Source organism: Carettochelys insculpta, chromosome 13, assembly GCF_033958435.1.
Source record: "Carettochelys insculpta isolate YL-2023 chromosome 13, ASM3395843v1, whole genome shotgun sequence".
NCBI lineage: Eukaryota > Metazoa > Chordata > Testudines > Carettochelyidae > Carettochelys > Carettochelys insculpta.
Window position 1 is genome coordinate 983,856 of NC_134149.1, and position 14,019 is coordinate 997,874.

The 14,019-nt window shown below is 47.2% G+C and overlaps 1 protein-coding gene across 4 annotated transcripts in view; it reads right to left on the reverse strand.

The window, feature by feature from the left end:
• MED12 (mediator complex subunit 12) overlaps positions 1–14,019 on the reverse strand; it is a 74,517-nt gene that overhangs the window by 56,313 nt on the left and 4,185 nt on the right. For all 4 annotated transcript variants that reach the window (XM_075007409.1, XM_075007410.1, XM_075007408.1 and 1 more), the window contains exons 3-14: positions 11,588–11,779; positions 10,741–10,900; positions 8,863–9,038; positions 7,694–7,804; positions 6,922–7,176; positions 5,135–5,281; positions 4,854–4,953; positions 2,828–2,964; positions 1,721–1,852; positions 1,145–1,271; positions 528–757; positions 73–153 (exon numbers count right to left, since the gene is read on the reverse strand). In XM_075007409.1, coding sequence (XP_074863510.1) covers positions 73–153; positions 528–757; positions 1,145–1,271; positions 1,721–1,852; positions 2,828–2,964; positions 4,854–4,953; positions 5,135–5,281; positions 6,922–7,176; positions 7,694–7,804; positions 8,863–9,038; positions 10,741–10,900; positions 11,588–11,779 — 1,848 coding nt within the window. The remainder of the gene's footprint in view (positions 1–72; positions 154–527; positions 758–1,144; positions 1,272–1,720; positions 1,853–2,827; positions 2,965–4,853; positions 4,954–5,134; positions 5,282–6,921; positions 7,177–7,693; positions 7,805–8,862; positions 9,039–10,740; positions 10,901–11,587; positions 11,780–14,019) is intronic.

The window sequence follows — 14,019 nt, forward strand, 5'->3', positions numbered from 1 at the left end:
GGCACAGTGCCCAGCAAAGCACACCTGAGCTACTTACTGGGCACCAGGTAAGAGAAGCAAACAGGAACGTACCGAGAAATCAGTCTTCTCCATATCATCAAACAGTACGCTGGAGCTATGATCAATATCCATGGACTCCGAGAGGCCTGTATCCTGGGGCCATAAACAAGGGGCAGTCATTAATTCTCAACATTGTCCTACGAATTGCTTCATAACATTGTGCAGCTTGCAGGCCAGGCAGAACAAGCACCTCTAGCACCAACTGTGACAGCTGCACTTTGAATACCCCCTTAGCGTTCAGAGCCTGAATACCTTCATGCATGCTCTCTGATTAGAGCAGGTATGCACAGCCTGAGCAACAGATCCTTCTCCATGCCATCTGCCCAGAATGTGCCCCTTCCCCGTGGGGTGGCGTTTCCCAGCCTTGCTGCAGGGAGGCAGCAGCTGCCAGCGCTTTGCAGGGCTTGCAGGGGAAGAATCCAGAACGCCAGCACACTCAGGTAGCAGCACTGGGGGAGGGGCCTCACCTCCAGCTTGATGCCACTGTTGCCCATCCCCTCCTTCCTGTCATGCTCCTCGGCGGGGTCGTCAAAGGGCGAGGGAGGGCGGGGCCCATGCGAGTCCATGGCCAGGTCGCCCCGGGAGATAAGTGTGCACATGTAGATGTTGTGAGAGAAGACATCATGTCGGATCAGCTCGCAGAACAGCAGCACCAGGTTGAAGAACTCCACCTTCTCACTCTCATTGCCTGGGTCCGCTGAGGGGGGGCACAGCAACAACTCCTGAAGGAGCAGGTGGCGCTACCAGAGCCCTCCCTACAGCACAGCTCAGAGCACCCGCCAGACAGCTAGACTCAGAGGTGTGCCTTAGGCCAGCCAGAGGAAGAGCTTTCTACACCCCTCCTCACCCAGCACACGGAACTCAGGGCAGGCTGGGAAAGAGGACCAAGGCCAGAGTACACAGCTGGCAGAGGGCTTGGGTACCTCTCGAGTTAGGCTCAGCTGCAGTACCTCTCCTCATCCCTTCCGAGCACCTCTCGCTCCAGGTTGCCTCCCCTCCCCTCCCGAGTACAAGTGAGACTCTGGTCTGTAGCCAGGGCTCCTGGAAGAGGGCAGGCTGGGCATCAGAAGTTCTCCTTACGTACTTAGCACAGGAGCCTGGGTGTCGAGGAACTGCATGAGGACGTCCTGGAAGACTGGTGTACTGGCTGCAGAGAGGGAGCCTGAGGAGATGGAGCCTTTCTCATCCACCACTTCAGAGTCCCCACATCTCTGCCAAGACAGACATAAGTACAAGCCATGGCCTGGAGGAGACACCCAGTCCCCCACTCCCTCCCAAAGAAAGCCATTCCCAGGGAACCTTCCCATCTCCACCTAAACCCAGCATGCACAACCTCTACAAAGACCTAGTACTCCTGCATATGTGCCCCAAGAACTCGAGAGACACACAGAGCAGTCCTGGGCAATGGGGTGTTCTCTGGCCTGCTATGGGTCAAAGGAAATGCAAATGGCACTAGCAGCAAGGGCCTTTGGCCACCAGGACTCAGCTAGCAGGCCACCTGCCTTCAGTTCTGGAGATACAGCCTCATTACACAGCTATGGGAGAGCTCTTCTTTGGACATGGTCGCCCTGGCTTTAACCCCAGCGAGCAGCCCAGGGGCTACTGCTCCTCTTCCAGATGTTCACTGCTGTTCAAAGACTCCCAGAGAACAAGGGCTCACCTCTGCCTCTATCTCTGCTTGTCGCTTCTCCAGCAGTTTAGCCACAACCATAGCCCGGTGGCGGCCTGAGCGCTTACAGCTCACAGCCCATTCACACAGCAAGGCCACTACTGCATCATCATCTGGGGAGATCTGTCAGGAAACAGGCATGACTGTAAAGCACTGAGCCACAGACAAGAGTTCAGCCGCTCCTGTAGGTGCAGGCAGGCAGAACACAAAAGATGATCAGCAGGAAGCCATGTTCAGCAGAGCCTGCCCTGCTCCTCTCTTCCCAGTGCACACAGAACACATCCCACACCCACGCTCCAGGCAGACAGTCAGTGAGTCTCTCCATCACACACCCAGAGCAGGGCTTCCTTCAAGAATTCCTTCTTTCCAGATGAGGCTGAGGGCAAGCTCACCAACAGGTCAACTCAACCCTTCAGAGACTGCTTCGCCTCCCAACTTGCTTGTGGGTGCTGATGCAGACTGATCTCCAAGCCATTTAGGTCCCAGATAGCAAAGACATGCTACAGTCCATGTTCAGCTGTGGTACACAAGCACAGCCAAGCAGCTTCTCGGTTCAAAAGATCAGCCTGTCACCCTGGATCCAGCAGGCCCTAACTCCATTGTCCTTGGAAGCTCCTTGCACAGCCTCCCCAGCACTTCCCAGGAAGGTTGTTTAACTTTTGGTTTTTGCATATTCATGTTTTTACAGACCAGAGAATTCTCCCGCCATTAACAGCGAGTCCCGTCGCCAGAGGGCTGGCGCTGCACCTCTGCACGGGGCAGTCATCGTCAGCTGCATGGAGTGCTACCCAGCAGCAGCAGACACCACCTCCCTTGGGCATGCACAGACTACGCTTCCCTCAGAAACACAGGCACCCCTTACCACAGCTACTCACAATGCACACCTCACGTCCTCCGCATGGCTCTCACCTAACTGAGGGCAGCGGAGACACTCTGTCCAATGGCATTCCAGAGTGGCGCCTGCAATGGTCCACTTTACCTTAGGCACCCAAGCAGTTATTTCCTTCACGGTATCTGCTGGACATAACCTTGAGAAAGAACAACCTCCCCAGTCCAGTACCTGCACCTGCCATGTTACCAGTGTGACCCATCACCCACCTCATGACTGTCTTTGCTTGGTCCCAGCCCAAATATCCTATTGTACAAAGAATCCAAAGAGTTGCTGAAGTCCGATCTCTCAAAGCTGTGACTGTCCAGAACTTCCAAGGTGTGCAGAACCCGGCCAATAGTGAACCCTGCAGCAAGAAAGGAAGAAAAGGGAACTGTGCATGAAAGGGCCTTTGAGCAACTGGCAGGACAGACTTCAGAGCCCAGGGGGCAAAGCCCCAAATCTCTGTGAGCTCAGAGAACAGGAGGCAGAACCTGTGGTTTGGGATGGGTGTCACACAACTGGACTTATATTGGGTATGGAAGCCATTTTACATGTCCATTAAATCTTCTGGCCCCAAACAGTGCGCCAGGGAGGCCATGTGAGGTGTCTAATGAAAGCTGAGGATGCCCAGAATCTGTGTATGCTACTGACATGTCTGTGTCGTGTTTGTAGGTAAAGTTATAAATTTTAGCTCTGTAACTGTATTAAAAACGTTCAGAGCCAAGGGTACACAATGGGGCGGGGGGGGGTTGGTGGCCTCTCCAGACAGGATACTCGACTGAGACAAAGGAACACACACATCTCAAGAATGTGAGACTGTCTCCTGGCATTCATCCAATGGCAGTTTGCCACAACAGCCCACCTGGGTCAGGTGAGGCAGACCCTCGAGAGCCTGATGGGAAGGAGAAAGGGCTTTCTCCCTAGACAAGAAGAAACGATGGAGTGGGCCTAGCAGCGTCCATTTCTGGAGGAAAGTCTTTTGTCCCTGTTTCCAAGGGTCCATTTTGTTGGAGTACAGATGAACACTCCTACCTCTGTTACATGTTGCAGCGTGTTGACCCCAGCTGGCCACATCTAAAATTCTCTAGCAACTAAATCTACATAACCTGGATTATACCCCTTATGGGATGGACTTTCAGAGACTTTCAATAATCGCCACAGAACATCGCTGACCTGCATCAATAGTTGTAACTGAGGTACATAAAGTCTCACTTTAACAATTTCTCTTTCTAACCTTCTAACCCTGTTTCTTTCTTTTTGTTTGTTTGTTTTTGGTTAATAAATCTTTAGATGTTTAAGTCTAAAGGAACTGGCTTTTGCATGGTGATTTGGGTAAGATCCAAGTATATATTGACTGGGGCCTGTGGCTGGACCCTCTGGGACCCAGAAGAGTCTAAACAGTGTTGGTGAAATAGGTTTAAAGAACTAGTCACCCTAGTTGGGGGTTGTCAGTCTGGCTTTAACTTGCCTTGGCAAGAAGAAAATCCCAGCCTGGGGCTGTAAGTGGTCTAGTTTTTAAGCAAAGATAGCCTGGATTGATTTCTCTACTTGTGCCCAGAAACCCTGTCCTATTACAGTTGGCAGGGGCTGATCCCCACAGGGCTTGGAGAGTGGGGACGAGTGAAAGCCATTTCACCTCCTTGCTGTGGCCAAAAGACAAGTGAGAGAGGATGACTGGATATGGAGTTACTTAGGGGGGTGGTTTTGAACCGGTGTGCCATAGCACACTGGTGTGCTGATTTCGTCAATTTCCCCCTGAGGAGAGCTGCCATGGGGGGAAATTGATGATCCCCTGACAGCTGGGGTTCAAGCAGCAAGACTGCCTGAGTACCAGCTGGTGTGGGGTCAGTCAATTCCCCCACTTTGCAGAGCCACCATGAGGGGAAATGCTGATCCTGCAGGAGCCCACTCATGCTGGGACGCAGCTGGAATACTGCTACCCAGCCTGAACGGGCTGGTAAGACGCCTGCCCCACCTCCCTGCTGTGACCAGAGGGGAGGAAGAGAGGGACAGGGTGGGAGTTCATTGCAACTGGGATGTAGTTTAAATAACATGTCTTGGCAGGGAGGGGCAATGTTTATGAGCAACTGATTCAGCTGAAAAAAGGTGGGAGTGCCATGGAATTGTTCGTCTCATTGAAGTGTGCTACGATACTGAAAAGGTTGGGAACCCCTGCCTTAGGGAACTCGCGCAAGAAAACACATCTCTTGCTAGGAACAGGGAGAAGAGACTGCAGACCCTGCAGTAAGTTACCTGCAGTGGTTTCCTGGCACTTGTCAAATGACCAGCGGACCTCAACGGCCTGGCCACGCTCCTTTATCTGTTGCTCAATCTCACGGAGCTTTGCTCGAACCTAAGCACAAAGGAATCCATAAACACATGTGAGACTGGCCAGGATAAACTTGCAGCACAGGGAGCTGCCAGCAGAACCAAGAGACTGCCAGCTGTCCTTAACATGGAGAGATACAAGACTAAATGAAGAGGAGGGCTAACACCCCATGTTCCCAGCACTATCTCCTTTGCAAGCTGCTCACCTGCTGGGTGAAGGCTGAGTTCCCCCCCGGCATGGGCAGACTGGAGGGAGCAATAGGCAGATGATCCAGTGGCGAGCCAGTCTTTATCCTGGTGTCAGTCAGGGAGTAATGCCAGACGAGAGCACTTGGGCAGCACAGTGTGATACTCTGCAACAGATCGCCGAAGTGGAAGCCCTGAATACAGCTGTACTCCTGGCCCCAAGAGCCCCATCAGGACCATTCCCAGACAGCACTCATATACCCAGCCTCAGCCTCTCCACATCGATGACTAGGTCCCCACCTGAAAGAGCTTTGAGGCTGGAGTATTCTGGAATACAGAGGTGCCCTGTCTCCCCACAGAAATCTACCCAAAAGCATGGGCTTACTTAGTTTAGATGCATTTCAAGTTGTCTTAGACAAGTAAGCAGCTGGTACAGGGTTCCAAGCAGATCATAAAGACCCACAATAACAGCTGGTGAATTTTCCCTGCTGGTCCTGCCATGGCAGTTACCTTAATGACAAAGAGGATTCTCTAGCCAATAAATCAGAAGTGTTATGGAGGAAATGTGCAGCTCAATTATAGCAGCACCAGGAGCTTCTCATTCGTAGCTACACAGAGCCCACAGTGAGCAACTCCACAGAGTACAGCACAGAGCATTTCACTGGGAATCTTGCATTAAGCTCAGGGCTTCTGATTCAGCAAGTCTTGAGAAAGATGGCAAACCTTGATATAAGGACTCATTCTGATGAAAACTCTACCATATCCCTAGCTAACTTGTTTCAATGGTTAACGGACACCAGACTTGCAGTTTGAATTTATCAAGCTGCAACTTCCAGTCACAGCATCTTGTTCTGCCTTTGTCTGCTGGAGAAGAACAGCCACCTTCTATCAAAAATCTTCTCCACATGTGGGAAGATACTGACCAACCACGATCAAGATACCTTTAACAGTAGCAGAGAGATAGCCGTGTTAGTCTATATTCTATCAAAACAAAAAGGCAGTCCAGTAACCCGTTAAAGACTAATAAAATAATTAAAGCTATTTACACCAGATCACTAAATAGCTCCCTGAAGGATTGAACTCACACCCATGGGCATAGCAGGCCTATGCTCAAACCACCAAGCTATCCTGCTGGTATTATTTTGTTAGTCCTTAAAGTGCTACTGGACTGCCTTTTTGTTTCTTTTAGCAGACTTTTCAATACACTGACAAGCCTGTTGCTCACAGCCACACAGGCTTTCCACTCACTGTGGCTTGCTTCTGAATCACTTCCGGGTTTTCACCCACCTTTTTGAAGTGTGGGTAGAAGAACAGGATGTGACCGTCCAGTAATGGAATTAGCAGTGCTGTACAGAAAGGTCATACCACCTCTTTAGCCTTATATTAAGTCCTATCTTTAAGTCCTTTTCCAAATCACTGCTTTCCAGAATGAAGTCCCTCATCCTTCATCTGTGACCTACACTCTTCATTCCTACATGCAAGACCCTGCATTTTGCCATCTTAAACTACATGTACCCAAGTACCCATCATTATCATTTACCGTGTCAACTAGCTTGTGTTATCTGCAGACTTTACCAGGAACAATCACTGACGAAAATATTACAGAGTGCTGGGCCATGAACTGATCCCTGGGAGTTCCCAGTAGAAATGTTCTCCTTTGGTGATCCCCATCCCATCAGACAGCCAACTTCTAGTAAGTGACTACAGTGATTTTGCATCATGCTAATATTTTACCCAGAATGTCTTCAATTGACCCATCCGAGTTCCAGACTCCTTCACCACCAATATTAACTCAGCAAAACCCTACCTGTAAAATGCAGCTCAGTCCAAATACCACTGGGCGGTGTTGGGGACAGAGCAGTAAGTCACTGAAAGGACTTGGAGGAGGGTTTCCTGCAGCCGGTTGAGGGGCTGGTGTTGAAGGGAGGGCAGCTCCTGTCTGTGCAGATAGGATGTGGGGCAGGTGCCCACCAGTGCCATCCAACTGCATGGCAAGCCTGCGGGTACAGAAGTAGGCCAAGCGCCTAGACAGGTATGCAGACTGCACAAACTCGCCAGAGTACTACGGGAAGAAGAAAAAATATCCCAGTTTCAAGCAATGCTAGGAGTCCCCAGAGCTCAGTGTTATGCAGTGACACCTTACACACTGGGCCAAAGCCTCACATAGAACATAGCAGGGGAACCCTTGGGAAAAACATCAGCCCAATGCTGTCCAAGCACCACTGAGATGGCATAGACCATTATGGGCTACATCTCCACTGATCTCAATACACCCAGTGCCAACCTTCTCCGAGACTTGGTGGTGCAACTGGAGCCTGCCCCGGGAGCAAAAGAACAGCCACTTCTACCCGGTTCCAGCCAATGAGCTCACTCCTATCATCAAGAGCCCAGCTGTCACCGATAAGGCAGGGACAAGGAGCTGGAACAAAACCCCTTGCATCAGCAGAAGGCAACAGGATAAGCAGCATTTGCCTCTGGTAGCTGGTGGCTAACATGGTGGGTAGCACTCAACTGGGAGTACAAGATGGCCCACAATCTCCAGAGCCCATGGGAGGAGGTAGCTCTCGCCTGAAGCTCACCCGCAGCAGCAGGGGTAACAGCAGTTTCAACAACTCATCTTCTCCTGGCCGTATCTTCTCAAAGCATTCAAGCACCCAGGTAAGAAATTCGTGTCTGTCCAGCATCCCATCCTGGAGACAGACCGATATAGAGTGAGAAACTTCAGAGTGGTCATGCTGGGTCAGACCAAAAGTCCATCTAGCCAAGTATACTGTCTTCTGACAGTGCAATGCCAGGTACCCCAGACAGAACGAACAGAACAGGCAGCCACTAAGTTGCCCATTCCCAGCTCCTGACAAACTGCACATGCTCGCTGATTGATGGAGCTAGCCTCCTTGAACGTATCTAGCTCTTTTTGAACCTTGTTAAGGTCCTGGCCTTCACAACATCCTCTGGCAGATAGTTCCACAGCTTGACTGTGCATTAGGTGAAAAAAGTACTCTATGTTTGTTTTAAACTTATTGCCTATTAATTTCATTCGATAACCCCTAGTTCTTGTGTTATGGGAAGGAGTAAATAACCCTTCTTTCTTCACTTTCTCCAAACAGCCATGATTTTATAGATCTCTGCCATACTGTCCTTAGTCGTCTCTTTTCCAAGGTGAAAAGTCCCAGTCTTATTAATCTCTTCTCATATGGCAGACATTCCATACCCCTAATCATTTTTGTTGCCCTTTTCTGAACTTTATCCAAAGCCAAGATATCTTTTTTTTGAGATGAGGTGACCACATTTGTACACAGTATTCAAGATGTGGGTGTACCATGTATTTGCACAGAAGCAACAAAATACTCTGTCTTATTCTCTCTCTCTTAATTATTCACAACATCCTGTTTAACTGTCACTGCACGCTGAGTGGATGTTTCCAGAGAACTATACACAATGACTCCAAAATCGCTCGAGTGGTAACAGCTCATTTAGTCCCCGTTATTTACGCATATAATTGAGATTATGTTTTCAATACACATTACTTAGAATTACTCAACACTGAATTTCATTTACCATTTTGTAGCCCAGTCACCTAGTTTTGTGAGAAAACCAAAAAAGAGCATCCTGAGTTACTCCACCTCTCTTCCTTCTGCTGGGCCCTGCATGGACTCAGGGATGGAATACATTCTGCAAACACAAATTGCTTCTGAGCAGCCATTGCAAACCCCACTCCAGCCAGAAGCTCCCTTCAACACCTGCTCACCTGGAACATGAACATAGCCAGTTTCTCATTGTAGTCCCATTGCTTCAAAGCATGCTCCACCTCCTGTGGCATGGGCCCAGATGGTGAACCACACCCCTGCCCAGGGAGCTGCCTATAAAACTCAGAAATCTTCTGCAGCTGCTCTGACAGGTATTTGGTGATGATCTGTGTCCACTCTGGAACAAAGAAAGCAGACACAAGTGAATTGGTAAGCAGGAAGAGGAATGGGGGATAGCTAATACAGGCAGGGGAAGGGGGAGCCAAAGAGACACTGTGATGGAGGAGAAAACACAAAGATAGATATAGGCCTGTGGGCTTCAGGGGAAGCTTGAGAGCAGGGGGCAGAAATTCTGAACTACATTTTAAAACAGGATTTTAACAGACAAAATACAGGAAAGAAAATTGCTTAAAGCACTTAAGGAAGCACCAGCAAGAGCAAAAGGATGGAAGGAGCAGAGTCAGGACAGCCTGACTGAGCATCCCCATTAGTGATCTGAGACACAGCAACATGATAGAGGCATTTCTCAAGTCTTTCAAATGGCTCCCAGCCAGTTTCAGATAGATGCCTCTTTTAGGCCTTGGTCTTACTCCTCAAAACAATTACTAACGTGTATCCCAGCTACATTAAAACCTAAATGTCATTCAATGAACTGCCAAAATATTTAGGCTCCTCAAGAAGGATTCAGATGACCAGGCCTAGGACATATATGTGAGAGCTGGGAACAAAGCACAATTGGGAGGGGTGGAGCTGTGCAAAAATCTTCCAGAGGAGATTAAATAAAACAGAACATATGACTCAACCAACCCAACATAACAAAAAAGCTAGTGTGCCATCTTTGTCCCAGAAAGAGAGAAGAGCAGAGACAACACAAAGTCCCTCTTGCTATTTCTTTTACATAAATGCAAAAACGCTGCTCATTGTGATAGTGTCTGAGCACAATATAAAGCCAGAACAGACAGGCTTTCCCATACGCTGCTAAAGTTCCTAACTGTCAGGGTGATCAAACACTGGAACGAATTGCCAAGGGAGGTGGTAGAATCTCCATCACTGGAGACGTTTAAGAAGAGGTTAGATAGATGGCTTTCAGGGATGGTCTAGAAAGGGCTTGGTCCTGCCATGAGGGCAGGGGGCTGGACTCGATGGCCTCTCGAGGTCCCTTCCAGTCCTACTCTTCTACGATTCTATGAAATGTAAAGCTGCTAGAACTTCACAAAGGCTAGAGCTGTGATCCAAAGGTCCAGCCAGTCAGGAAACATGCAGGACCTCTGGATCACAGAAATAACAGAATGGCATTCCACTGAGAGAAGTGCAGCTTATACATTTTAAAAGAAATAACTCTAAACTAATCCATCTAGCTTGGCAAAGATACACCTAAGAGCAGGCATCAGAGTCTGCAAATATGCTAAAGATGTGAGCACCAGGGAGAAAACAAGATTGTTCAAGGGAGGAACACAAAGGGTGTAAGGAGGAGTTATGAGAATGAGTTGTGAAAGGGAATGTGTTCATTCTCAGTAAACAAGATGAAAACCTCAGGCCTGATTCAGCAGGTGCAAACCTGCGCTGCCCCCTCCTGGTCAGAAAGACAAGATAGAGAAGGGAATATCTATGATTGGGCCCATCTTTGTTGGTGAGAGAGACAAGCTTCAAGCCAAAGAAAGCTCTTCAGATCACTTCACCCACCTTGTGACTCTAAAATCCTGGGACCCAGCTGGCTACAACTACACTGCATATATCCTTCCAGCTAGGGCAGATGTGGCCAAAGAGGGCTTTTTCATCACTACAGACTACTATGCTATGCTATGCTATGAGCCAAGCCCAACAGGCAGGAAGAGAAAGCCTAGGCAGGAAAAGGCCAGGGCTCCACATAAGGCACTTACCAACAAAGGGATCAATGACATGCCGTTTTTTCACCTTAGTTTCTGTGATGGCAGCATAGTAGGCGCAGGTCATTTTGATCAGCCAGGCTGCTCTCATTACTGGCACAGTGTATTTTGCCAAATAACCAAAGACTTCCTCCTTCTTACTGAAGATGGGCACCTAGAACAGAAAAAGGGGAAAGCTGGCTTGTGAGAATCCAGAAAGGAAGCACTCCAGAGTAACATCCACTCCACATATTTGCCTGAGCAACTGTGCCCATAAATCACGCAGCTTGTGCTAATCTATCGGGACAGTTACAACACAGGGAACCTTGTCCTGGGTCAGCAGGAAATAGTACCAGTGTAGTCATCAACACAACAAGAATGAAACAGGAAACTGGGAAAAGGCACAACAAAGAGAGGCAGGTCTGTCATAAACACAGTTCTTAAGGGAAGGGTGGATAACGAGCTGAGAAGTGCGCGAATACCAAAGTTACAAAAATACACTAATCGCATGTGAAAACCAACCTTTACCCAACAGGGGCCCTGAGCTCTGGCAAGCTCTAGCAGCAGCAGCAGCAGTTCCCTTAAAAACAATCAAAACTGAAATTTAAGCTCTATGAGCCATAAGACAAAGTTTAGCCTCATTTCTGAATGACTGGAAATCTTTGCTCTACAACTTAGAGGGCACAGCCAGCACAAGATGAGTCCTGAGAACTGTAGCCGATCTAATGTGAAGAGAGAACAACCTCTTTCATGCAGCAAAACTTCCCCTGCCGTCTCCAAAAGAGAGAATCACCATACAACCAAAAAGAGGAGTTCTGACAGGACATTTCTACCTTTCTTGGCAGCCTCACCTGCAACATACCTTTTTAGCCAGGTGAGTGAGGGGCTTAGTCCCAGAGAGATCTGTAAACCAGTTGTTTATAGCACTCTGAGAGCGTGCTGTCACCAGCCAGAAATTATCCTTCTGGTTCACCTGAGGTTTCCGTCTTCCTGTATCAGGAAGCGTGTTGCAGCGCAGCTTCTCTGCAATAATGCTGCTAAAATTTGAACTGATCTGAAAAAGAGAGGATGGTGAGAAGCCTCTCACAGAACTGTTAGTGTCTGGGAGATGCTTGGCTTTATCAGGATGGATAAAAATCAATTATTAGAAACAATTATTTGAATTGGAATTTTTTTATTTAAATCATCAAAAAATTTTAAATTTATCATTTAATAATAACAGTTACAATTAAATCTCATCAAAAACATGCAACACATACACTTATGGTCTCATAAAAAATGAATTAATGGCTCTAGTCTGTCCTGCCTAAATATTAGCTCTTGCTTCTTGAAAGTTCTGGGCTTTCAATTTCTGTTTCTCAGCCAGCTAAAAAGTAACACGTGCAAAGAAAAGCACAAGCTGGATAGGATTTTTTCCCCATGCTTATGTGATGGTGGACTTTGGCCAAGCACAACAAAGAAGTTAGTTAAGACATTGTCTTAAGACAGAGACAATATATAGGAAAGGGCGGAGGCAGCAAAGAAAGGAACAGTGGAGTGGACTGGAAAGATAAAGGAGAGATTATGTAATACACACACAGCTTCCTATCTTCCCCTGCACCTTTGCCACAGAAAAACTGTCACGGCTTCTGGGTGTAAGTGAGACCCTATCTGGGAATATTTTGAAGAAATTCATTTCCAGGGTAAAAAAGAAAAAAATGTCCAGTGTAAGCAGTGCAGAAAAATGATGTTGGGCCTAGGTGCAAGAATAACACATCATAAGGAAACCTGCTTATTGGAAAACATGTGGATGAAGATGTGAATACATCTGAGTGGATCACATGGTTAATAACTTAAATAATTCACTTTGCAACGCCTCATTCTTTAAGACTGTGTCTATTCCTTTCAGCGTAAGTGTGATTTGACAAGTAAGTTCCCAAGTTGTTTGATGGGTTGGCTGTTGCTAGGAACTAAAAAAACAAACAAACAAAAACCCCTTAGCTGACTTAGCTAATTCTTATGGCTTGTTTAATTAGTTAACTAGGTTTAGAATTGATCACTTGCAGAAAACTGCAATAAGAGAAATCTAGAGTGGTCAGTTGCCACTGAGTATCATTTTCTTATTTTATATTACATTCCCCTTCACAAACCATAATGGTGATGCCATAAATCGATCTCCTATTTTACTTCAGCGTAACACAGCTTTTCAAAGGGAACACCGTTCTGTACTTGTTTGCTCCAAAAACCAAAGGGGCCATCTGAGAGTTCAATAGTGCTTATTCCAAAATAAGGAGCACTCTAAGCGCAGTCAGTCTTATCTTTTCTGGACACTGGATTTAAAATCAATGATTTTTTTTGGTAATTTAAATCAATCCACTCTGGCTTTATTAATTAGTTAAAAACATTTGCTGTTATCCCAAAAGTCTCATTAGCATTAACTTCCAAAACCCTGTCATCAAAACCAGCCAATGGCTCCCTTTGCTGCCATGAACAAGATGACCATCTGCAGCAGGACTTGGGAATACCTCAGTAGGGGAACTCATGAACTGTAGCGCTAAAATAGTCTGGCTTAGCACTGCTAGCATGAATGTCTCTAATTCCTTGGCAGAAGAATCCAATGGCTGGCACCTATTGACAGCCTTCAGTCTGAGGAGGTCATTGGGAAGGAGGCCTCATGAGCCCCACTTCATTGTACTATACCAGTATCAATGGGACACAATCATACTGGGGTATAAATATATCAGAAGGAAAGAACAGGTCATGCAGGTGGGGGAGTGGCATTATATGTGAAAGAAAAAGTTGAATCAAAGTAAAAATCTTAAATGAACCAAAAGGTTCCACAGAGTCTCTCTGGATAGAAATTGCATGCTCTGATAAGAGTATAGGAGTAGGGATATGCTATCAACCACCTGACCAGGACAGTGATAGTGACTATGAAATGCTAAGGGAGTTTAGGGAAGCAATCAAAATAAAAAACTCAGTAATAGTCAGGGATTTCACTTATTTCCATACTGACTGGGTACATGTCACCTCAGGATGAGATATGGAGATAAAACTCCTTGATACCTTAAATGGCTGCTTCTTGGAGCAGCTAGTACAGGACTCCACAAGGGGAGAGGCAATTCCTGATTTAGTTCTGAGTGGAGTGAAGGATCCGATCCAAGAGGTAACTATCATGGGACCGCTTGGAAATAGTGACCATAATATAACATTTAACATTCCTGGGGTGGGAAGAACATCTCAGCAGTCCAACACTGTGGCATGTAATTTCAGAAAAGGGATCTATGCAAAAATGAGAAGTTTAGTTAAATGGAA